General features: G+C 48.4%; 1 protein-coding gene and 1 long non-coding RNA gene across 2 annotated transcripts; one reads left to right on the forward strand and one right to left on the reverse strand.

Moving 5' to 3' along the window:
• Positions 1-393: 393 nt before the first annotated feature.
• LOC129387756 (uncharacterized) lies at positions 394-14,278 on the reverse strand. Its single transcript, XR_008614941.2, has 3 exons — positions 13,396-14,278; positions 12,655-12,749; positions 394-643 (listed from the first exon to the last, which is right to left on the reverse strand). It is a non-coding gene; the product is annotated as an uncharacterized lncRNA (long non-coding RNA).
• Positions 14,279-18,763: 4,485 nt separating this feature from the next.
• Positions 18,764-24,346, forward strand: LOC126543836 (uncharacterized). The gene has a single exon (XM_050190966.1). The coding sequence runs from the start codon at positions 18,764-18,766 to the stop codon at positions 24,344-24,346; it is 5,583 nt and encodes a 1,860-aa protein (XP_050046923.1).
• The last annotated feature ends 2,424 nt before the right edge of the window (positions 24,347-26,770 follow it).

Genomic DNA, 26,770 nt, shown 5'->3' on the forward strand with positions numbered 1-26,770 from the left:
GAATTTAGTTTTGTCATACAGAGTATTGCAGCTGTATTATTCACCATCACGACAACCGTGACAATGTCACTAAATACTTTCCGAGTACACGCCGTGGTTGCTCACTGGCTATGGTGATGGGCTGCTGAGCACGAGGTCGCGGGATCGAATGCCGGCCACGGCGGCCGCATTTCGATGGGGGCGAAACGCGAAAACACCTGTGTGCTTAGATTTAGGTGCACCTTAAAGAACCCCAGGGGGTCGAAATTTCCGGAGTCCCCCGCTACGGCGTGCCTCATAATCAGAAAGTGGTTTTGGCACGTAAAACCCCATAATTTATATTTTACTTTCTGAGTAAAGGATAAAATGAATGTATCATGCTTCCGTATTCTGACTGGCCCCTGTGCACGGTAGTTCCATACGGCTGTTACGGCTATCTGCACACTACAAAGGCAAGTTTTCATGTCGATGTTACGGCGACATTCAGTGCAAGTAATGACCTATGATTATTACATTGGAATACACTTCGCACTTCCTTTCTTGGTATACTGACTTACCTGCGAGATAAAAATACGGGCAACCGTGTGCGCTGATAAGGTGTGCCGCCATGTCCGCCACCGTTGATATGTAGCCACATGTTCTCCGATGGACGCAGCGTAGGATACTACAGGAAGATAAAAGAAATGACATTCATCATCTTTCAGGTTGTACCAAGAGTCGAACTAGTTTTAAAGCGAAGTTCTCGAACACCTTCAACGCCTGCTCCACAATTTTCTCAGAAATATAGATAACTCCTGAAGGTTAGATTTGGAGACAAGAGGATATATTGTTACACGAAGGACGAGTCAGTAAGACGAGCAACTATTTACACGTTACAATTACAAAAGCGGTTGCAGCGCTGAGCGGTTAGATTCGCCGCGCGAGCCCAGCTCGTTCTTTCTTCTCGTTTCGCGAGTGATGGCACCCACGCTCCTCGTTCAAACAATCAAATGCCACTCGCGTGTAGCATAATCCCCCCGCGACAGAAGCGATGTCCCGGAGCGTCTAAATGTCATCACTGGGAGACTTATACTGCTTCAGTCGTGTGACGTGCACGATGTCACTGGACTGAGAAGCAGATGGCGCGTAAGGGGGCGATCTTGTATGTGTCAGGAGTCACGGCACGACGCACTCGGTATGGGCCTGTGTAACGAGACAACAGTTTTTCTGACAAGCCGACCTGACGCGACGGAGACCATAGAAGCACCAAAGAACCAGGCGGGAAGTATACGTCTCGGCGTCGCCGGTCGTTCAAACGCCTTTGACTCTCTTGGGATTTCAGAAGGCGCTTCCGGGCAATTTGCCTTGCGTGGGCACAGCGGGCGATAACATCAAGTGCATATTCACTGGTCCGTGCCGCATGAACAGGGAGGGTGGTGTCGAGGGGCAGTGCTGGTTGTCGGCCGAACAGTAGGGAAAATGGGGAATAACCGGCAGCGTCCTGGCGCGAGGAATTGTAAGCAAATGTGACAAAGGGTAGAGCGAGGTCCCAGTCAGGGTGGTCTGAGGAGACATATTTCGCGAACGTCTGTGAGAATGCGATTGAGACGCTCCGTGAGGCCATTTGTTTGCGGATGGTATGACGTGGATAGCTTGTGCCCCGTGGCACATGACTGCAGGATGTCCACGCTAACTTTTCAAATCAATTCAAATCAAATCAAATCATATTTTATTCTCCAGCAAGTACCTGGATTGTCTGGATGATAAGAATGTCCGGCCACGGTTTGTGAGAAGTTGTCGTGGAGCTCCGTGTAATAAAATTACGTCGCGTAGAAGAAATTCGGCGACATCTGTGGTGCAGCTTGTCGGAAGCGCTCGGGTGATGACTTATAGAGCGTGGCCTAATTCGTGGCCACAGCGATCCAGCTGTGCCAAGAAGTAGAAAGAGGAAAAGGGCCAAGTAAATCCAAACCAACCCGAAAGAATGGTTCTTCATAGAATGTCGAGTGGTTGAAGGTACGCAGCAGGGAGCGTCGATGGTGTTTTGCGTCGCTGGCATTTCTCACACACAGCTACGTATCTTCGAACAGAGCTAGCTAGCCCTGGCTAAAACAAGCGTCGACGGATCCGGTCGTAGGTACGTGACACACCCAGGTGACCGGCAGTGGGGAGGTCGTGAAGTTCGTACAGAACAGCCGATCGAAGGTGTTTAGGGATCACAAGGAGTAATGCAGGGCCGTCGGGGTGAAGAATGTGGCGGTAGAGTACGTCATCTTGAAGTGTTAATAAGCCAAGGTGCCGGCAAGTGTCAATTCCAGGCGGTCAATGATGAAACGCAAGGACGGGTCGCGGCGCTGCTCGTCGGCGACATGGAGTAGTGGAAAAACACAGAGAACACAGGCCTCGGCGTCAGTGTCAGACGTAGAAGGCGCGTCTTCAATTGGGTAGCGAGAGAGGCAATCGGCGTCCTGGTGTTGGCGTCCCGACTTGTAAGTCACCGTGTGGGCATACTCTTGTAGTCGGAGGGCCCAACGATCGAGCCGGCCAGTAGGATACTTGAGCGACGAAATCCAACAGAGAGCATGATGGCCTGGGATTACTGAGAAGGGCTTGCCATATAAATATGGACGGAACTTTGAAACAGCCCAGACAAGAGCAAGACATTCGCGCTCGGTAATCGAATAGTTGCATTGGCTGTTAGAAAATTATTGAATATAGCTTGACATCTCTGACTAGCATGTTTGGCGGCTTTCTATGAAACTCCTACTATGTGTCCTCCATGCATTGGAGGGAGGGGGTGGTGGCGGGGCGAGGAAGAGCTGCTATTTCTTATTTTGAACAAGACAATAACGCCATGCTATCACTTAGGCACATTAAACATTTTTACTGTGTAGGTTAGCTATGTGTTTTAACAATATTTACTAAATACTTCTTGCACTTGTTCACTCCCTAATTCGATACGTTCTACAGAGCGCGTACTTGGCTTTCCCTGTCGCCTCGGAGACCTATGCAAAGCAAGCAGGTTTAGTTTCATTCATGTACATATGCGTATTGTGTAGGATGTACGAGCAATGTTTCATCTACGTAGATTATTTACAGCCTTTGTACAGAAATGACCATTCAAGTTATACGCAATGTCGCACAGCTTCTATCCAAGATGTGTTTCTTGCAATCGTAAACATACTGACACTGGGTTGAATATTTATATAATTGTAGGGTATACACTCCTAGACAACATTACACCCTTTGCGTCGTATCTTGCCACACAAAAATAACCGTCACCTGTCTTGTCCGCATTTCTTTTAACGCTTCGAGCATGGTACTTCGAAGTCACGAACGGCATACGCGTCATGAGCATGACAGAGCATTCTCGACAGGAAAGCAGCCAGCGCAACGTTTTCATGAGAGGAAACGCAAGCAAGACCGATGACGATTATTATTGTGTGGCAACATACGATTCAAAGGAGGTATATTTGTTTAAGAGTATAGTAAGTTCGATGTATGGTCCAAACTTAAACGACCACAGGCTAATTGGACATGTTGCAAGTAACTCAACCCTTCTTTCTCCGCCTATCTTTAGCGATGTACAAGTTATGTCGTTAGTTTCACCGTTGTTCTCTGTGAACGGACAAATCCCGTTCTTCGTACTTGGTTACAAGGGGACACGGTATGTGTACTTGCAGGCAAACATTAATGACTGGAGGGTAATAGCAGCTTTTGCAATAAATCAGTTATTCAAGTGCTCCGCAGTGTTATGATTGTGTTTAATGAGCAGCGCAATACCCACCCCGCTCTACTGCAATAACAAATTACACCGAGTGTTATCAAGAGAAAATAGTGGAGAACGCTATGGAGAAACTGTATACGCTTCTAAATGCTTGTGGACGAAAAACTGTCTTTGAAAAAAATTCCTAAAGGTGTGCCAGAAAGTGTCTCAGCGCCGGAGTCAGCTATGTTTCCTAAACACGTGAGACCATTCTACGCTACATCTAATATATATTTGGCGGAAATAGGGGGCATGTTAGGTGTAATGTGTGGCCAAATTATAACTTTGGTGCCTTAATGATCAGAGTTGAAGATATCTGCTGAACCCATGTTGTCATTTGTGTTTATGCGTTATACGTTGTTCGTAGTACCGTGTCTTCTGTAAACTAAACTAGGCATCTCTCAAATATTCAGCTAACATTAGGAAAAATTTTTTGGTTATGTGTAAGAAAAGTTGAGAACGTGTGGCCTTTCATGGTTTGAAATTCAATAGAGATGGCCGGCTGGGTGCACGAAAGTGGTAACCGTTGCCTTCGCTACACTTATATTGCTTTACAACTAGTGACAAATGTAGTATGGGAGTTCAAAGGCCGCAAGCATAATGAACAAAGGGCGCAATTTTTCATTTTTGCTTCATCTAGTTATTCGTCGTGAGATTCGGGAAACAAGAGGCTATGGCCACCGAGAATCGACACTATTAGCGGCGAGAATTAGGAGTGGCGCCCTCTCGCGAGTGACGTCACGGCCAGGACGCCGCTCGCTCCGGCTCGCTCGGCTGCCGCGCGCGCTCGTTCCCTTCGTGTATGCTTGGGGTATTGGTGGCTCGAGCCGTACGTATTGAAGGATACGTCGGCTTCTTTCAGCTTCCATACCTTAACCACAGTTTCTTCTTCAAAAGCGTGCGAGTCGAGAAACTTTGCGGCTTGGACATCGCAAGCTAAGTAGCGTTAAAGGGGTCTACTAGGTTTTGCAATGCATATATGCGGCGTGTCTATCGGTAAATTTTGACGAAAAAAAGAATATCTGCAAATTCAACGCGCGAAGTTGTGTATGATGCTTCGCTAAACACTGAACATTCCTTTAGTATTTAGCTATGAGAGGCATTGCATTTTACGTGGAAGAAAAATTTGGTAATTGGCGTCAGCATGTTATCCGATGTTAGAAAGACACTGCCCAGCGAAGCTGTCATCATGATTCCTATTACTCTGGTGTGTTGTTCTATTCAAATATGGCCATTCATTAATGCGTAAAAAAATAGTTAGGCGCGCATTTCTTATGAAAAAGCTTGCTGCTACTTTCATCCCCCTCTGAAACAGGCCTCCAAAAAACGAATTGCTCATGGCTGCTAACACGACGGCGCGTCATGTAGAGTATTTACATAGTTAATTCACAAACACCATAGTAGCAATCACCTGAGAGAAAAGTTTCGTTGTTAAGATCGAAAGCCACTCAATTGAAAGTGATGAAATGTTTCATAGTGGCCCTCAGTAGCCATTATCGACAATATGGCACACCCCTGATCACGTAACGGTAGCAATCGACTGTCCGTATGGCGAGGCACGCTATGTTCGCGGAACACATCAGTTCACTACAACTTCGAATTAAAACCATAAAGCATTTTTTTACAGCGCCAACTGGAATGGCTAAAGTATTCTCAAGCTACTACACCGCAGCTTAGATTGCCTGTATACAAAAGGAAAATTCAAGCACCTTCTGTCTCACCATGTCTTGATCCAGCGTTATTTAATTATACAAACTGTTAACTATTCGCTTCGTCGGTACATAAAATAGAACCTTGCAGGCTAAATTAAGTTTGCTCCAATCCAATCGCAAACATTCATAAACAAAGCACCACAAGCCTTGCATATACTTTCACTTGATTTCTGACCCTCCACCGGGGGAATTTCGATATCTTCAATATGTCCCATACTACTAATCATTGACGCTTCGACTTCTTTCTGGCTGCAGCTATGCGGTCCAGCAGGCATACTTCACTAAAAAAATTGGGCCGAGCAGCCTGTGTCAGTTCGCCAAACAGATTCGTCATGTATATTCCTCAAGCAGCAAGCACCAGTAAATTTCTCAAGTGAGTTTGATTTGATTTGATTTATTAATTTCCATTTGCACACACACATGTACAGAAGAGTGGTAAGTGGAGGTGGATGAGGGAAAAAAGCCGCACAGACGCGGCTTGAGGTAACCTCACCCCCTTAGGTACAATATGGCTGCATGGGGTAACACATCAAGCGCCATATAAATTACATTTATATAGTGGCCATAAAACATTGCAGCTATACAATATATGAAAGAACAGTGAAATATTTCCACAATAACAATGCAAAACACACTGCGGCATTGAAATAAATAAATGATATACACTTGGTAACATAGACAAAAAAAAAGAGGGACATAACATACATTATTAATCATTAACAAACGCGCTCTAAAGAGGTGAGTTGAACATGTAGCACGGAAAAGGGAATATATATTGGTACATTCCTATTTGTACTCTGTAAATATCTGTCAGCCTTCATTAACTTTACTTCAAATTTCCGCCGCTTAAAAGAAAATAAACACGTGAAGAACCGCCTAGTGTTGACAAGCAGTTAAAGAAGCAAGTGAGGCGTGTAGAATCTAAGCTCCAATATTATTGAAGTCCCCGTGCTACTGCCGAGCGTTTCTGTGAGGAAATGCAAAAATTCGATATGATACCATGAACTACTACTCGTGATGAGCAAACCTATTTTAGCGGAATAAAATCAACGTAACTACTGTAGAAGTCACATATAGCCAGCTTTGTGACATACTTGTTGCACCGCGGCAGGTATGGTACCATAACTGGATTCCTATAGGCTATGCTTTTGCGATTGTTTATCCGCGTATGAAAAACCCGCATTGGGCTGGTCTGCGTCGCTTCGGCTGGCACTGTAGCGTTGCCTTCGAGAGCTGCATTGTTGTCTAAGAAATTAGCTCTTTGAATAAATGTTCGCAAAGGAAGACGTCGTAAAAATGTATTTGAGACGACCGCCATAAGTACACAAGCAGAGAGAACGAGGGCGAACAAACGAAAACACCGCAGAAAGCGCCCGGACAACGCCCGAACTGTAGCAGACGACAGGCGCGAGACCGTGCCCTGACGTCACGCGAGCGGCGCTCGCAGTTCCGCTCGCGTTCGTTCTCGGGGCTAATATCGTGCAACCTATGACGATCAGCAAAACCAGCCAAGCGCGGACAAATCAGCGGATCTCTTAGGCATGTAGGGCCCTCTGGGCCGTACTTTTCGGTGGCAACGTAGCCTAGCAGCCTGCGAGATCATCTTACTGAGCTATGCCGAATGCTCGGCTGCGGTAGTCGGGAGTACAAATCCCCCGTCTTTTTTTTTTTTACATTTGCCGGCTTGGAGTGACACCGGACACCGGCGAAAGATGCCGAGATCGAGTGGGGCTATACTAATCCAGGTACAACCAAATTAGGAAGACAACCACTAAGCTGAACAAAGACACTCGCTCACCAGAACAGCAATTGGCCTCCCTGGTGCAGCATTCGGCAGCAACCACCCTAATGATATCTTCAATTAATCAATGGCCCTCAATCCCCAGCGGCTGCGGAGCATCTGATCAAGGCGGCGGTCAGACTTGTAACGCTGCAGAGGGTGGTAATATTCTCTGGGTCCGGACAGGCTGCCAGTGGAAACTGACCCTTGCAACGTTTAACACCCGAACCCTCTCGAGCGATGCTAACTTAGCAGGATTCTTTGAGGAACTATCAAACATTCTTTGGGATATTATCGGCCTTACTGAGATTAGAAGAACTGGTGAGGCTTACACATTGCTGAATAACGGCCATGTCCTCTGCTATAGAGGTCTCCCGGATAAGAATCAATACAGGGTAGGATTCCTAATCCATAAGGGCATAGCGGGCAGCATTGACGAATTCTACAGCATTAACGAGAGGGTAGCAGTAGTCGTAATCAAACATAATAAGAGGTATAGATTAAAGGTGGTACAAGCCTACGTTCCAACATCCAGTCACGACGATGAGGAAGTAGATCAGTTTCATGAAGATGTTGAATTAGCGATGAGAAAAGTGCAAACTCGGAATACAGTAGTAATGAGTGACTTCAATGCAAAAGTTGCGAGAAAGCAGGCGGGTGAACAGGATATCGGCAACTACGACGTCGATTTTAGGGACGCTAGAGGAGAGATGCTGGTAAAATACGCAGAAAGCCATAAGCTGAGAATAATGAACACCTTTTTCAGCAAACATTGCGACAGAAAGTGAACCTGGAAAAGCCCTCATTGTGAAACAAGAAATGAAATTGACTTCATACTTACTGCAGATCCCAGCATAGTGCTGGATGTAGAAGTGATAGGAAGGGTAAAGTGCAGTGATTATCGGTTAGGGAGAGCTAGGATTCACCTTAATTTGAAGAGAGAACGAGCAAAATTGGTCAAGAAAAAGCAGGTCAACTTGGAGGCAGTAAGGGTAAAAGCAGAGAAATTTAGGCTGGCACTTCCAAACAAATTTGCAGTCTTAGAACAGAGAGATAATGATGATGACATAGAGGTCATGAATGAAACCGTAACGAGGCTGGCTTCAGAGGCAGCAACTTAACTGGGAGGCAAGGCAACCAGCAGGAAATAATCTCTCCCAAGTAGTAAAGGACCTAATAAAGAAACGACAAAAGATGAATGTCCAAGTCAAGAGATAGGGTAGAATTCGTGGAAGTGTCAAAATTGATCAACAAAGTGAAAATAAGTGATATTCGAAATTATGACGTGAGAAAGACGGAAGAAGCCGTAAAAAATGGGCACAGCCTGGAATTACCTGGAATCAGTGAGAAGGAAACCTGGTATACGACAAACAGAGATGTATGCACTGAAAGATAAGCACGGTAATATCATCAGTAATCTCGAAGACATAGAAAAAGTGGCGGAAGAATTCTATATTGAGTTGTACAGTACCCAGAGGAGTCACGATACCTCAATTACAAACAGGAATGAACAGGATACAGAAAATACTCCTATAGCTACAGATGAGGTCAAAAGGGCCTTGCAAGGCATGAAACGGGGAAAAGCGGCAGGAGAGGATGGAATAACAGTCGATGTAGTCAAAGATAGAGGAGACATAATGCTAGGAAAACTGGCGGCGCTCTATACCAACTGTATATCGACTGCAAGGGTCCCAGAAAACTGGAAGAATGCAAACATTATACTAATCCACAAAAAAATGAGACGTTGAAGAACTGAAAAATTATAGGCCCATTTATCTTACTGTCAGTATTATACAAAATATTTACTAAAATAATCTCCAATAGAATAAGGGCAACACTTTAATAAACCAAGGGAACAGGCTCGCTTAAGGAAGGGATACTCTACAATGAATCACATGCATGTCATTAATCAGGTTATTGAGAAATGCACGAGTACAATAAGCCTCTCTACATGGTTTTCATAAGTTACGAAAAAGCATTTGATTCAGTAGAGATACCAGCAATCATAGAGGCATTGCGTAATCGAGAAGTACAGATCGCTTGCGTAAATACGGTGGAAAATATCTACAGAGATTCCACAGCCACCTTAATTCTACACAAGAAAAATAGGAAGATACGTATAAAGAAAGGGGTCAGTCAAGGAGACGCAATCTCTCCAATGCTATTCAGTGTTCTTGGAAGGAGTATTCAACCTATTAGACTGGGGAAGTTTAGGAGTAAGGATCAGCGTGAGAGACAGCGTGAGCTCTTGACTGGTAGCTTAGCGTTATCATTGAAAAGGAAGGTATACCATCCGTGCATGTTACCGGTGCTGACATTTGGGACAGAGACTTGGAGACTGACAAAAAAGCTTGATAACAAGTTAAGGACCACGCGAAGAGCGATGGAATGAAGAATGCTAGGCATAACTTTAAGAGACAGTAATAGAGCGGTTTGGATCATAGAGCAAACGGGCATAGACGATATTGTAATAGACATTAAGAGAGAGTAATGGCGATGAGCGGGTCTTATAATGCGGAGATTGCATAACCGTTGGACCATTAGGGTGATAGAATGGATACCAAGAGAGGGGAAACGCAGTAGAGGACGGCAGAATACCAGCTGGTGCGACGAAATTAGAAAATTTGCAGGTGCTAGTTAGAATCAGCTGACGCAGGGCAGGATACTTGGAGATCGCAGGGTGAGGCCTTCTTCCTGCAGTAGACATCAAACAGGCTGATGATGATTGTAATGATGATGATGACTTATTCATCAGAAACGTCTCTAATGGGAAAGCTGATAATTCTTAAATGTGTCTCAAAGTGCTCAACCTTACTGCTTTCTGACCCCCTTCACCTTGGACGCCTCAACCGCTGCTAACCACTCCCGCTGCCAGCAAGGGGGAAACTTTTGTTAGAAATCTACCGTATACAAACAAGTTTGTCTGCTGCCTGCTTGCTGGCAGCACCCTAGCATGGTTCATTCGATGTTCTCAAGCATTCACCCTTCCGTTCATGGTCACGAAGAGGCTAACTCCAGGAAGTGCTGGAAGCCAACTACCTTGATCGGACACTGCCATGCTGCACACTCTCCGCGCTTAAGAGCTCTAACGCCTACGCAGTCCACTTCTTGCGGTCTCTTCTTTCGCAGACAATCAGTCTCCATGGCCGCTCAAATGAGTTCTTCATAAGCCACGTCTTCCACACTATAGCAAGAGGGGGGTGGGGTGACGTTGCCTCTTCTCCTGACTTTCCAAGATGTTGTGGTCTTGCTGACGCGCACCGCTAGGTTCCTTGCAACACCACAAGGTGGCAGTGGCCGCGTGGTCAGGCTCGCTTGCGCCGCGGTAGTGTTTCACAGTGTGTGCATATAGTACGTCCTGTGCTTACTTTCTTGTGCAATGAAAATGCAAGTAGTAGGTTGTAGAGGTCGCGTGCTGGACTGTACAATCATTACAAACATTACAATCGTCCATAGGCTGAAGAGAGAGCTTGGAGCTGGCGTGTCAACAGCGTGCTGCCAACGTATGCAGAAGGAGCACGTAAACACATGCCAGCAGATCGGCTCCAAAGCGTGGAGTCAGCGTCGAGAACACTCAGACTCAAAAGAAGCGTCGCATGGAAAAGGAACGCCTTCGCCACTTAGTGAAACGTGAAGATCGCGGCTGTATTTATGCAATGAATACATAAAATTGCAAATTAACTGATTGCCATACAAACTCATAATTCAAATAGAGTTTAACACTTCTGCCAGGTCAACCAAAGTAAACATCCCCCAAATCTTCCCTTACATCCGACAGTGCTTGAGATCCGCCAATTTCTTGTAAGACTGAAACTACCTGTTTTTTTTTTTCTCTCCGCACTTTCCGAACCATCTTGGAGCGTTTTAGCATTGCAAACGAAAGTAACATGTCAACAACGAGCACCCTCAGACCTTATTTGAGGCTCCAGTAGTAGCATTTTCTGTCACATTTTTCGGTTTGTTATTCAGCAACTAAAAAGAATGCTTAATGTTTTTTCCTCATTGTGTTAGTCTATGTCAAATCACCTAATTTAACAAATTTATAAGGTAGAATCCACGATTACTTATTTTTATGAAGAGGTGTTTAAAATCGTGTTCATTTTTTAACATGCCAGAACATGAACGCTTCTTGTGGATTTCTTACCCAGCGAGAGGAAAGTATTTACTTCAAATTTTAATGAATTTCTTGCGGCGAGTTTCCAGGCTGGCAAAGTTGAAAAATTTGCTCTCTTCATGAGCGGAGGTAAAAATATTTGATCTTTCGCCAACGTTGTGCAATGTTCACTCCTTGCATTTTTTGTTTATCTTTCACAAATTGATAGCTGTGATACCTTGTAGTAATACTTTAGAATCGACGTCATTTACCCGTAAGCTCTCTTGCTAAATATTCTTAGACCCGTGGACATAGTGCCTTTTCTATTCGAGCTAACCATGAGGTGAACTTCTACGACGAAATCCGCAAAAAGCTCTTTTTACGGACACGGCGCTTCTGCATTTCTTTCGTGACGACATCTTTTTCTCGCGATAGTAACACTCATTTATTTGTTACTGGTACTCAGGCAGAACAGTGCCATCATTTTTTGTTCTTCAAAACTAAGAGTGGCCACCAGATATGTTCGGCCGAACTCATCTGAACCCACCCTTCTCACACGTTCGCCGCCTTCAGGATCGGCGTAAGAAATAGCGCACCCAGCGTTGCGTGTTACGCTCCGGTCTACACGTCAATGGAGACATAGCCGTTTGCGAATAACATCACGAACAGCAGCGCGTATCACCGTCGCGTGGGTGATGCACTACGAAGTGTAGCCACGGAACATACGTACACAACGGCGACAAGATCTTTCAAGAAAAAGAACGCAAGATGGACGCGAACACAGCTTATATGGTACAAAACAACATCACGTTTGCTTATTTTATACAGTTGCTTGATAAAAGCGCATTTTCACACGCATGCTACCTCTGACTCCCAGCGTTCCGGTAGAAGTAACACATGAAAGCTGGTTAATCAGCCAATTCTATGTGTACTTAGAATTAATAGTACGTGTCGCACAGTAACCACAGTGATAGCAGCAATTAAGATCTCGAGGTATCGTGTGTGTGCTGCAGAAGTACTCTTTCCTATCCCTGCAAGGACACAGCAAGTGGCCTGCAAACTTATAAAGCTAGTTTATTTTATCTGACAGTTTTGCCACGTGTATAGTCGAATTGGGATAGACGTACAGACGAACAACAACCTCAATGAGTTCTAAACAAAGGTGTTTATTGGAGAGCTCCGGGATCATTTTGGCATTTTGCAGGTCTCTAAACAGCCCCTAAGGTTGCAGGTCGCTTTCATCTGTGCCCTCTAGCAAGCCAGAAGTAGAGCATACACACACGTTGAAATTGTACAAGTGAACGGGCTTCCGCCAACCTGACCGCGCCGTGAAATACTTTCTTACCTGAAAGGACATGCTGTTTCATGGTCCGTGACTGCGTCCATCGGGAGAACGGCGGGGCAACCATGCGCGCGGTTGGCACACACGGTGAAGGTCAGCTGCATCAAAAAGTAGGCAAAGTTGTTAATCGTACAAGGCACGAAAATAGGAGCGACCATTTTGATGCTGATAAGTAGCTCGTCTTCACTACTGTATCGTAAAGAGGCCATAAACGACAATTTTCGAAGCCCGAAAATCCCCTTTGAATGAGTAGGGTGCCTCCAGGGATATATAGCCGAAATAGTTTTTCAAAATGACGTTACGCGCTTAGTTAATTCGTGCGCCCTATTTATTTATTTATTTATTTACTTATTTGTTTGTTTCTTTGTTTGTTTGTTTATTGCATACTGCAGACCGATCTGGTCCAAGCAGGACGGGCAATACAATTTACAGAATATTTCTATTGCACAAAAAGAGAACAACAACAAGAAAAGAAACATAATAGTACCGGAGGAAAGAACACAAAAGAACATGATCATCTAGTCATTGTGATGACCCACTTATGGGGCCCAAAGGTTCGTGTTCTCAATGTTTTAACGATTCTCTTAGGCGGAGCCTCCGAGAACTCAATTGAGGACAAAGCCGTTGGTTTGAACACACACACAAAGACTTTTAATCAAACTAAATAGGCATAAAGCAATTAGAAAGAAATAGAAAGCATGCATAAAATAAACATTCAAGAAGACATTGCGGTAAGGAACACACTTAGGGCTTTAACGAGGGCGCGAGTCTGGGCTTGCCACGAGGGCGGGGACGCGTCGCAGTCTCGACGCGGCAACGCGGTGAGAAGCTGGCAGAAGGAGTGGCGCCGGTCTCACCAAAGGTCGCGGCGTAAGCTGACCGACTGGGCGCCGGGAGCGCGCCAGCTCTGGCGAGGTGAGGTAACGCTGGCGGCTGGGTGGCAGGAGTGGACGGCGGCGGCGTTCTGGCCGGGCAGAGAGCTCGGGCCCGTAGCCCGACTGCTCCCCTCTCGCCCACGGCGCGGAAGCTCGAACGCCGGCCTCGGGCAGCAGGTGGCACGGCAGACGGGGGTGGCGTTCTGGCCGGGCAGCTGGCGTAGAACTCGGGCCCGAAGCCCGACTGTTCTCGTCCTGCCCACTGGCGCAAAAGCTCACCGGCGTTGAGGAGCTGACGGCACGCTCAGGTAGACGGGCGACGCACAGGAACAGGTTGGCAGGAGGCCCCGGTCGGGTGAAGTCCTGGTGGGCTCGGGTCCGGAACCCGACGGCCCGTCTTCAACGCCCGCTCCGGTGGTTGAGCTCCTCCTGCCGTCGTTTCCTGGGACTCTCCTGGCGTCTGCCCGGCGTCTCCCTGCGTGTCCTCTTGCGTGTCGCCCCCGTTCTGCCAGCGCACCACGCTTTTTCTTTTGGTCTGGCCGATTTGGCATTTTCGGATTGGCTGCCCGACGCTCCGTGGTCTTTCTTGATTGGTTGCTTTTTTTCTTTTTGTTGTCTTTCCTGCGCCGCGCGTTCTCGTGCCGGGCGCTCTTCGTCGTCGTTGTTTTCCTTCTTCCACCTCGGCGCGCGTGCACTCAGCGTCGTCTGCTCTCGACCGTCCCGAGCACCGCACCACGTCGCGCACCACACATCACAGTCATATAGTGCGTCATTAGGTTCTGTTAGGCTATTCCAGTCGGACACAGAACGCAGAAAAAAGGAGAACTTATATATGTCTGTTCTTGCAAAGTAAGGGGTTAGAAAGTGTGTTTGGTAATGTCGCGTAGGTCTTGTGGCCAAAAGGGAAAGAAACTGTGCCTGATCAATAGCCATTTTACCGTTAAGAAGTAAGCTTAAAAAATTCAAACGACATCTTTTGCTTCTCGATTCAAGTAGTTCAATGATGTTAGCTTTCATGAGCTCAGAAGGAGAATCAGTATACTTAAATTTAGAATAGATAAACCTGTCAGCTTTTCGCTGAATGCTTTCTAAGTTTTTAATGTTATGCTTAGTATAGGGATCCTAAAAATATAGCAGTATTCAAGCTTAGGGCGTATGAATGTGAAATAGCTAAGAAGTTTGACCTTAGGAGGAGAATTACGAAGATTATGTCTTAAGTAACAAAGTTTGTGGAAACCTGAAGAGTAAATGTTATCAATGTGCAGATTCCAATGGAGGTTATTAGTGATTGTGACTCCTAGGTACTTGTAACTGGTAAATGGTACTAGTTTGACTCTTAGGAACTGTAACTTGTGACTCCTAGGAACTGTAACCGTTAATTTATGTCCCATTCGCCCAGCGTTTCTCTGTTCCGAAAGAGCGGAGGAGCATTTCTGCCGTCGCCGTCGCCGTGAGGTTCCGTATAAAGACCGAGGGCGATAAAATCGTCGCCGCGCGCCGTATGCAGTATGTGTGAGAGAAAGCGTACGAGGCTGAGCCGGCGATCGCGGCTCAACCTCGCGCATTAAAGAGGGGAAGCGCACCGTCTGCATCACTTGCAAGGCTCAGGGAAGCGGGTAGGGTGGAGGGACGCGTATTCCTCCGGGCGGCCCGGCCCGTGCGCCTGCGCGCGCGCGTTTGGCCCGCTGTACTTTGAAGGCCATTTGCGATGGGGACAAAGTCCGCCGGGGGTAGGGTAAGTGTGGGGAGGGGGGGGGGCGGTGCGTTATACTCAGTGGGGCGCGGTCGGTGGTAGTAGTAGCAGTAGAAAACGCTTATTCACGAAAGAGCGAAAAAAATACGGAGAAAAAAAATGTACAGTGAGTGTAGTCTTCATTTCAAAACCCCAGTGGCCTTGGTTGCTGCTCTCGCCTGGATTACCAGTCCGCGCTGGGTCTCCAGGTCTAGGCTAGACAAGGTGGCTTCCCACTGCTCCTCCGGCTGTTGTGTTTGCATGTCTGGCGGTTTGGGGCCCGTACACCCCACGTGACGTGATAGTCAGTGGGCTGTTCGTTACACCAGGGGCATGCGTCTTTGTAGTGTTCCGAGAAGATGCTGTATTTGTGTAAGTTGGGGAAAGTGTTGGTCTAGAGCTATCTCCAGTCCCGTGCTTCCTGTGCGTTTAGCCCCTTGTGTGTTTGGGGGGGGGGGGGAGGTAAAGCTGTCGTTGTTTGCGCAGGTATTGAAGTCTCGCGCCGTAAGCCGCTGCATGGGACAGGGACGATAGTAGAGGAATCGAGGATTGTGGCCGCTCGGTTTGTTTGACCTCGAGCTAGCCTGTCCACGACCTCGTTATCCTCATGCCCCGAGTGCCCCGGGGCGCACGTAATCTGGTGTTTGAGTGATGAATTTGTAGCCATTGAATTAGTCGTGAATCTAGCTAATTTCTGAAGTATTCTTCCTGCTAGAAGGAGCCGACACGCTGCTTGGGAGTCTATTACTACTTGTAATTCTCGGTTTGTCGCGTCCCCGTATTGAACAGCCAGCACGATCGCCGCAGCTTCCGCTTCTGTGACCGTACAGTGCGGAATGGAGATATTGTAGACTTCTGTGCTTGATTTAGCACCAATAAGTACTTAAGCACTGAAGAAAAGTTTTACGCCTGTCTTATTTGTACCAGTAGTTCAATCGAAACTTTAAGCTAAATAAATTTAGTGAGACCGTGACTGTAAGAATTTTTGTCAGAAGGAAGATTAAAAGTTGCGAACGTTTGGCCCAGGAAACCGACGGAACAGCGCGCCGGACGACTGGCTAAACGCCGCAACATAGCTAGACAACCAGACTAAACTGTACTTGCAATCAAGATTAACGAAAGCTAACCATGTTATGCCTTAGCTTTCGCTACGTATATCCTGGCATAGCCGAGATAATTAAGCCACTGCCAATTTTTTTCTCCCCCTTCCAGGCAAGCGCCATCTAGATGAGTATGTTTCAAGGAACCCAGCGGGGGCGCCGCTCTATGAATGGTAGAAACGCTGGAAGGGTTTTTGTTTCAGCTTCTGTATAACAATTTTCTCGTATATTCAAGTTACAATCCAACGCTGTCATCTCTGTAGGTTGCCTGTAGGTCGTAGTTTACGATTTTTCTGGCATATTTTACATCGAGGAATTGAATTAGTTCAGTAATGCATCTGTACCACGCAGAGGGACTGCGTGGTTGTGGTTCAGAATGATTTTTAGCTAAACGATGGTCGGCGCCTGAGCATCCGGATGGCGACACCGGATGTTTTGCAACATGGGGCCTTTAACGTTGTCTGGAGAGGTTCACGGTCCCGTACACAAAGATTCATACGTAGACAGTGAGGATATTCGCTGTAAAGCTGAAAAATCCGAGTCCATACGAAGCACGCCTTTATCACGCTGCGCGTTCGAAGCCATCCACCGCGCCCCCCCTCCCCCTCCCACGGTGTGAATGCGCCTCGAGCGTTCGGTAAGTTGCTTGCGTAACGCTGAAACGCTAAACTTGAGAGGAACTATGGCTAGAGTGCATCGCGAACGCACGACTTCTCGTGCAGGATACGATTCCTCCGCGCGCTAAGCAATCTGATTCGGCAAAAAAAGCTTGAGCGCGTCGTGCCGCTGAATCAGAAATTTCGATCGTTTAAGCACGTCGCTAGCTACAAGCTTCACATTGTGCGTCCCACTGGCGGACGTTTGGCAGGAAAGTCGCTCACCTCTGCTGCCTCACTCCACTGACCCTCAGCCGGACCGGGTTTTGCGGGCTAGATTCTTCAACGCTCGAGCCACGACTTCCACGAGCTTTCTTCGCCTGGCCTTCTTTTTCTTCCACGTGTCTGCGGGGGCAGAATCAAGATATTGCGCTAAGGTGAAAACGCTACCTTATAAAATGAAGGAACATTGTTAGCGTCTTAATTAGTTGTGGGAGATAATTTTTCAGCAATAATTATGTTGTTCTGTGCGCATCGCGAATGCACGGCCGGACTTTTCCTTCAAGAGGGAAGCGAGCCTTCGTTACTTTTATTGCTTTCTCTTTCACTGGCCCCCCGCGGACTCCGAGCTGTGCGCGAAAGAAAGGGACCGCTCCCTCCGTTCGGTTCCTGGAAGTGACCCAGTGACGACGCTTCGGGGTGTCGGGTGTTGTTTCCCGGGCCTGGGGGCGGCGACGGGGATGGAAACTGCGGTTGGAAAAGCGCGGGACGGGCAGACTCGCCCCACCAGCCCTAGAGACCGGACCACTTTTTTACGGGGCTAAAACTGAACGTTTTGTGTATTTCTAACTTGCTTTTTTGACCTTCTCAGTGTAATTAAAGTTTGTTTTAAATGTTCAACTGCGTTCGACCCGTTATCTAGCTGGACAGCGGACGCTTTGATCCCGTCAAGTGCGATCCGCGAGGCCAGCATAGTAAAAAAGTGAAGTCGACTGCCATCGGCCGCCAACTCAACGCCCGCTGCAGTGGAATACGTCGCACGGCAAGACCTCCGGTTTGACCATGACATCCGCCTACTGCAAGGACACGGCATCGCCTACAAGTTGAGCAGCTGACGGCACACAGGGCAACGACAAGGTGGGCTCGTTTCAAATTTCATCGCGCAGCTTAGCAGGCTTCACCACATACGTCCGCTTTGAGTGAGATACGTCGTGAAGCACGCACACCAAAATGGATCAGGACAAGCTGACGCCTGAAACGTCTCAAGTTATGACAGGAGAGCATGAAGCTTCTACGGCAAACATTCGATCCCATAGAGCAACTACGTTTTCCATGAAAGCTAAAGAAAGGTATGAAACGAGCCGCGAAGAGCACTGCCGGAGAATAGACGCTGCCTGGAGGAACGTGGAGACAGCTATTTTCAAAGTGTCATGTGCGAAAGAGGAAGACGTTAACAGCGCCGCAACGCAGCTTCGCGCAAGCTATGAGCGCTACGAGCACGTCGCCGCCAGATACGCTACCTTCCTCGCCAAAACGAGCAGATCTGAAGCCCAGCAGGAATTAGAACTTCAGAAAGCAATCGACGCAGATCGTTATGTGACTGTAAGCGACAAATTACGTGAGGCTACAAAACGAGAACGCGACCGCTTACAAGAGGTAACATCGCAGCACTCTCTATCGGCCCACTCAAGCGTTTCTTCGAGGTCACGACGATCGGGCTCGTCAACAATCAGCCTAGCCGCCGTACAAGCACGCGCACAAGCCGAAGCCGTCCGGGCCAGAGCAGAGTTTGGTCGCAGAGAGGCCGCGATGCGTATTGAGAAGGCAAGGATTGAGGCTGAATTGGATATCTTGCAGCATGAAAAAGAAGCGGCAGCTGCAAACGCACAGGCGAATGCGCTCGAGGCAGCCGTGGAGCAGGATGGCGGGGAGAGCATGCGCACGCTCCCTCCTGTGGACCGAACGCTGCAGACTAGGAGTTATATCGATGAGCAGCAAGCCCTACGCAACTCTGCGCTTGTGTTAACTGAGGTGGCTGTCACCAATTCTAGCGTTGACGTAAACAATGCTCACACGGCGCCGGGTGCCCACACAGCTGCGAATAATTCGATGTGTCTGCGAGCTGATGAACGTCCACCTGACTACCATGCTGCCCCTAACAACCCACGTTATAAGCATGCTGGAGCTACGAGTCGTCCTATGGACTTACGAGCTGATCCGCAGTCGCCTGTGTACGCCCCGGCACACAACAGTTCAAGCTCCGAGCTAGCCGGTGTGCTTAAGTTCCTGTGCCGCAAAGATCTTGTTTCAAGCGGTCTTATCAAGTTTGATGATCGACCTGAGAACTTTCGCGCTTGGAAGTCATCGTTCAAGGGTGTTGTCAGAGATCTAGGTCTTTCTGCCCAAGAAGAGCTGGACCTTCTCATCAAATGGCTTGGCCCTGAATCGTCACGTCAGGCTCGGAGGTTGAAATCAGTGCATGTCGATGACTTTTCAACGGGCTTGAACGTCGTGTGGAAACGGCTAGACGACGTCTTCGGGCGCCCTGAGGCAATTGAGGATGCACTTTTGAAGCGGCTGGAAGACTTCCCGAAGATATCTTACCGGGAAAATACCAGACTCCAGGAACTCGGCGACCTCCTGCTAGAACTCGAGGCTGCGAAAGCTGACCCGTATCTTGCCGGTCTTGGCTATTTGGACACCGCAAGAGGAGTGAACAAAATTGTCTCGAAGTTGCCATCTGGACTTCAAGAAAATTGGATGTCGGCGGGGTCGAAATGCAAGAAAGATCATGACACTGCATATCCACCCTTTTCTTTCTTTAGCAAATTTGTTAGAGATCAGGCCAGCATGAGGAACGACCCGAGTTTCATCTTGCATCCACAAAATGCCTTGTCTGATTTCAATCAAAGGAAGGAGGACAGTGCTACCAAGACCACGCGGCAAAGATCATCTGTGTCAGCGAGAAAAACAGAAGTGGATCCTGCTTCTGCCAAGATTAATCAATATGCCACTGCTAACCAACAGCAACCTGAATCGGAGGACTTGAAAAGGTGGTGTCCATATCACAAGAAACCTCACCCTTTGGAAAGGTGTCGCGCCTTCCGCGAAAAAACCTTGGAAGAGCGGCAATCTTTCATAAAGAAGCAAGGGATCTGCCTACGATGCTGCTCATCCAAGAACCACATGCAGTGGCAATGTCAGGCAGTTGTGATGTGCCTCATATGCGACAGCGCCGACCACGCCACAGCGCTTCACCCAGCATCACCAACCTCAGAGCCATCAAGGGCTAGTGGGTCTGATGACAGTACCACAGATAACTCAGAAAGAAGAGTCACATCTAGGCGTACTGAAGTGGCAAACGCTGGCAACAGCACAAAGTCATGTGCTAAAATCTGCCTCGTAAAGGTGACCCATGAGACTCAGCCTGAGAAGACAGTCAGAGCGTACGCGATTCTTGACGATCAGAGTAATCGCTCGTTGGTTAGGCCAGAACTCCTCAACGATTTCGGAGTGAAGGGAACACCTACGCAATACACGCTCCGCACTTGCTCCGGCAGTACAGAAGTGGTTGGAAGAGTCGCTCATGGTTTTTTCGTGCAGAGCATTTCAGGCGAAGTTAAGTTCCCTCTTCCGCCTCTCCTCGAGTGCAAGGCAATTCCAGAAAACAGAGATGAAATTCCAACGCCTGACGCTGCAAAGCACTACCCGCACTTGAAGTCTGTAGCAAATCACATTCCGCCTCTTGAGGAGGCTGGAATACTGCTCCTCCTTGGCCGGGACATCCTAAGAGCTCACAAGGTTCGTCAGACAATCAACGGACCCCACGACGCGCCGTATGCTCAGAAGCTCGACCTCGGATGGGTCATTGTCGGCGACGTTTGCGTTGGTCGAACGCGGAAAACGGGCAGCGTCAACGTGTTCAAGACCCATGTGCTGGACAGTGGGCGACCATCTCTTTTTGAGCCCTGCCCAAGACATTTCTTTGTAAGGGAGGCGCCGATTCTCTACTCTGCGGATAAGTTCTCAAAAGATTTTCAATTGGCAGCAACATTGGATGACACCCTGGCCCCGAATCTTTTCGAGACAACAGAACTTGACAACCAGCGTGCTCTCTCCATGGAAGACAAGACATTCCTCGAGATAATGAATAGCGAATTCACCCAAGACAAATTAAACAATTGGGTCGCCCCTCTCCCCTTTCGCACACCGAGAAGTCGACTTCCGAACAACAGAGAACAAGCTCTGTCTCGTCTGCTCTCGCTACGGCGTACCCTGCGAAAAAATCCTGAAACAAGGGAACGTTTTGTGAACTTCATGAACGAGCTATTCATCAAGGGTCATGCAGAGGAAGCTCCACCACTTAACGTGGACGAAGAATGTTGGTATCTGCCCATATTCGGCGTTCACCACCCCCAGAAGCCTGATCAAATCCGAGTCGTATTTGACTCCAGCGCTCAGTATGAAGGGGTATCTCTGAACAACGTTCTCCTGACCGGCCCTGACCTGACGAATAACCTTGTGGGGATTTTGATACGCTTCCGGCAAGAACCAGTTGCGGTTACAGCGGACGTCCAGCAAATGTTCTACAGTTTCATGGTTCGTGAGGACCATCAGAACTACCTGAGGTTCCTCTGGTTTAAGGGCAACGATATCTCCAGAGAAATCATAGAGTGCCGAATGAAGGTTCACGTTTTCGGCAACAGCCCATCGCCAGCTGTTTCAACGTATGGCCTTCGACGGACTGCCCAACAAGCTGCCCCACGATTTGGTGAAGATGCCAGGAAGTTCGTTGAAAGAGATTTCTACGTCGATGATGCACTTAAGTCTCTTCCGAACGAAGAAGATGCCATTAGTCTGCTGCAAAGAACGCAGAAAATGCTTGCAACAGCTAACATAAGGCTGCACAAGATAGCTTCGAATAAGCAGAATGTGCTGAATGCATTTCATCGAGAGGACCACGCCCAGGGACTGAAGAACCTCGACTTCGGCACAGACGCGTCGCTTACGCAGAGAAGTCTCGGTCTACTGTGGGACATAGGCGACGACAGCTTCGTCTTCAGGGCTCCTCGTCAGGACAGGCCATATACGCGGCGAGGAGTGCTGTCGACCGTCAACAGCCTTTACGATCCACTAGGGTTTGTGGCTCCAATAACGGTTCAAGGCAAGTACCTTCTCCGTGACCTCGTAACGAAGGGTTATGACTGGGACACGCCGCTTTCGGACGAGAAGAAGCAGAGATGGGACGAGTGGAAGAACTCTCTCCAGACACTACAGCACCTTCACGTGCGAAGAACGTATGCGCCAGTCTCGACGCTTGAAGCCGAACGTAGGGACATTCATGTATTTTCAGACGCGTCCACAAGGGCCGTCGCAGCGGTGGCATACCTACGCGTGACTGACAAGCAAGGAAACAGACACGTCGGATTTGTCATGGGAAAGGCCAAACTTGCTCCACAACCAGAACACACCATCCCAAGGCTTGAGTTGTGTGCAGCAGTGCTTGCTGTAGAGATGACCGATTCTATACTACGAGAATTGGACTTCCAGCCGAACTCGGTCACGTTCTACACGGATAGCAAAGTGGTCTTGGGTTACATATACAACGAAACAAGAAGGTTCTACGTGTATGTGGCCAACAGGGTGCAGCGGATACGTAGCAGCACGCAACCTGAACAATGGAAATACGTTCACACTGACGAAAATCCTGCAGACCACGCCACTAGAGTGATTCCAGCGGCACAGCTTAAGAGCACGAACTGGTTGTCCGGACCTGATTTTCTCTCACGACGAGAAGAGGAAGCACGGTCGTCGAGCTTCATCCTCCTGAATCCTGACGAAGACAAAGAAATACGCCCTGAAGTCTGCACTCTGGCGACGGAGGTGAACAAGCGACAGCGACTCGGAGCCGAACGCTTTCGTAGGCTCTCGAACTGGAAATCTCTCACTCGTGCTGTAGCAAGTCTGATCCAGGTTGCCCATCGCGCAAAGAACGCATCACAGGGAGAGGTAGTTCCCGTTGAGGCGCTCTCCAAAGCCAGGCTCGTCATCATTCGCGCTGTACAGCAGGACGCATTTTATGAAGAGATATGCTGTATCCAGAGAGGAGAGCAGGTTCACAAGACAAGCTCGCTTCGAAGGCTTGACCCATTCTTAGACGCCAACGGCTTGATCCGCGTCGGCGGCCGCTTGAACAGAAGCGACCTTCCAGACGATGAGAAACACCCTCTCTTATTGCCGGGTCGGCACCATGTGGCGACGCTTCTCGTGCGCCACCACCATGAATGCGTGCAACACCAGGGCCGACACTTCACAGAAGGAGCCGTACGAGCTGCTGGGTATTGGATCGTCGGAGGGAAAAGGTGCATCTCATCCGTGCTGCAAGCATGCATTTCATGCAAGAAGCTGCGAGGGCGCTTTCACGACCAGAAGATGGCTGACCTTCCGGTAGACCGAATCAGCACAGATCCTCCTTTCACGAATGTTGGAATCGATGTTTTCGGTCCCTGGATGATTGCCTCTCGCCGAACGAGAGGTGGTGTTGCAAACAGCAAGCGCTGGGCAGTTATGTTCACTTGCTTAAGCATTCGCGCAGTGCACATTGAGCTGATCGAATCAATGGATACGTCGAGTTTCATTAATGCCTTCCGAAGGTTCCTAGCAGTGCGAGGGCCCATCAAGCTAATACGCTCTGACTGCGGGACCAATTTTATCGGAGCTTGCAGAGAACTTGGAATTAGCGCAGAGGGCATTCATCGCTCACAAGTAGGCAAGTTCCTCAGCGGAAACGGCTGCAAATGGATATTCAATCCACCGCACGCGTCCCATATGGGTGGTGCGTGGGAGCGGATGATCGGCATTGCACGCCGAATTCTTGACTCAATGCTCATGCAGTCACGTCATCAACGGCTCACGCATGACATTCTTGCAACCTTTTTGGCAGAAGTTGCGGCCATCATTAATGCCAGGCCCATAACTCCTACTTCGTCTGACCCCGAAGATCCCACAATCCTAACTCCGGCGACACTCTTAACCCAAAAACACGGAAGCGCATCTGTAACTGGGCAGTTAGATACAAGCAACCTCTACAAACGGCATTGGCGTCTCGTGCAAAACCTGGCTGACGAGTTCTGGAAGCGCTGGCGCACAACGTATGTCACTACTTTGCAGCAACGCCGAAAATGGCAAGCAGCAAAACCCAACCTCAAAGAAGGCGACGTCGTTCTACTCAGGGATAAAGAAGCAACCCGCAACGACTGGCCCGTCGGAGTGATTACACGAAGCCTGCCCAGCGCAGATGGAAGGGTGCGCAAGGTCGAGCTGAAAATAGCCAAAGACGGGGTTGTGAAAACATTCTTCCGACCAACAACAGAAGTTGTGCGTTTGCTGTGACCGTGATATAGTGGTGGCGTCTTAACAACGAAAGACACCAGACGGGGAGTGTTCTGTGCGCATCGCGAATGCACGGCCGGACTTTTCCTTCAAGAGGGAAGCGAGCCTTCGTTACTTTTATTGCTTTCTCTTTCACTGGCCCCCCGCGGACTCCGAGCTGTGCGCGAAAGAAAGGGACCGCTCCCTCCGTTCGGTTCCTGGAAGTGACCCAGTGACGACGCTTCGGGGTGTCGGGTGTTGTTTCCCGGGCCTGGGGGCGGCGACGGGGATGGAAACTGCGGTTGGAAAAGCGCGGGACGGGCAGACTCGCCCCACCAGCCCTAGAGACCGGACCACTTTTTTACGGGGCTAAAACTGAACGTTTTGTGTATTTCTAACTTGCTTTTTTGACCTTCTCAGTGTAATTAAAGTTTGTTTTAAATGTTCAACTGCGTTCGACCCGTTATCTAGCTGGACAGCGGACGCTTTGATCCCGTCAAGTGCGATCCGCGAGGCCAGCATATATGTCCTTACGCTTTCTCTGAAGAAACACAGCGAAAGTTGGTCCCCACCCAGCGTTTGGGAAACCGAAACTCAAGGTCACACTTTTATGCTGAAATTGTGTAGTCTTTTTGTTTTTTCAACGTTTTGCATTAGATTCACACAAGTAATATAGGCTGAAAAGCATTTGAAACGCGTTCCCATATGTTATAACGATGATGATGATGCATAATGTTTTGCGGCACATGAACCACTAATTGGCCAAGAGCGCCTCCCCCTCCAAAAAAAGTATGATATGATTGATGGTGGGACACAGGAAATATCGGACATGGCTGTATAGTGTACGCCATTCTATGTAAAGTGCATAAAATGTATATGTATTAAAGGAGCCCACAACCACTTTATATCAAACTGCGGAAATGCATCTGAAGTGAAAATGGGATATTTAAGGAATACTTTGCTGCCAAAAGTATTTCCAAGCGTTGAGCAGAATCGGAGTTATTGGCAATCAAACACGGCCTCCGCTGTGCTCCCGTTCCTACTACGCCTACTGCGCAGGCTACGACGGCGTAGGGCGCGCCTACAACACTCCGCACTCTAAATGTCACCGTGGCGCGCAGTTCAAATTGCATTTTGGATGTTAAAGGCCAACTGCAACGAAATTTCACTTGTGATAAATTTATTATAAATGCTTCGCGCATTCCTCAAAGTAATCGTGACGAAGATGCAGAGGCTGGTAATTGCATAATTCTGTTCTTAGCAGCTATTAAACAGCGCCTATGCAGACGACGCATGCACTTGGCGGCAAAGCGGCAGCCATCCGGATGTGGCGAGTGAACCGTACGCAACTGTTGATCTCCTAGTTGCGCCTAGGCAGCCAGGCGCAATGCTCGCTCTTCATGTACGAGTTGACGGCCGTCTCTGTAGGCGTTCGTGCTTCCTTTCGCGCTCGCTATTTGAGCTGTTGTAAGAATGTCGATGCGTTCGATGGCCGTCGGGTGCTTGAATACGTACTCGAACACGAGCGATGGTTGTGCAGTTGGAAAGGAGTTAGCGCTAAAATGCCTGATAGTCCGTGCCGCTGTGTTCGTTGGGGCAGCAGATGCCTGCATCACACGGTTGCTTCGCCATGAAAGTTGCTCATCTTCCACGGCAATTGTCGGTTCACACAGATGGGACGCTCTGTCCAATCCGTTTCACTGCTGGGGTTCGTTCGTTACCACGCTACCAAGCGCCGCGAAAGCTAGCACTATGCCTGTATGTAGGCGGCTGAATGTACCGTAAGAGACAGGTGTACGCGAATACTCACTGTTGCCATATGGTTGGCAGCCAATGCGAAATGTATTGTCTGAACTTCATGCAGTGATTGATTGCCGTTTCATGTCGCTGTTATCTCACTAGGTTACGGTCGCCGTGTTATGTTTCTCGGATGTGACGACCTGGTCAGTTGCATTGGAAAGCAGTCTCTCGAAGTAAGCATTTGTTCCTGCAATCAGTACAGCGATATAACTTCCAATTTACATGTCCTGTGATACGTGTTCCCCGTTCGTCCTTTCTTGCTACAGCCATGGGCAAATTATGCCAGTGGCCTTTCCCTGCCGCGATTAGGCAGGAACGGAGAACAGCATTCGGGCTCATGTGGTTCGAAGTGTGTGAAGTTGATAGCCGTATGGGTGGAAAGGCCCGCAAAAATGGCTGCCGAAGGTGATGCCCAGAAAAGCGGCTTGCCCATATTCAGACCAAGTCGGACACCAAATGTGAGCCATGCATTAACGGCCGCCGAAAGAAAGCAAGCGCGCAGGTTGAAAAGGAATCGACGCTGGAATGCCGGGTAGTCCATGTCGCTGTGGAGGCTGCGGCAGCAGATGCCTGCATCACTCGATTGCTTCGCAATGCAAGTTGCTCGTCATTAACGGCGACTGCCGCTGGAAACAGGTGGGACAC

The sequence above is a fragment of the Dermacentor andersoni genome, chromosome 3 (genome assembly GCF_023375885.2).
Source record: "Dermacentor andersoni chromosome 3, qqDerAnde1_hic_scaffold, whole genome shotgun sequence".
NCBI classification, from domain to species: domain Eukaryota; kingdom Metazoa; phylum Arthropoda; class Arachnida; order Ixodida; family Ixodidae; genus Dermacentor; species Dermacentor andersoni.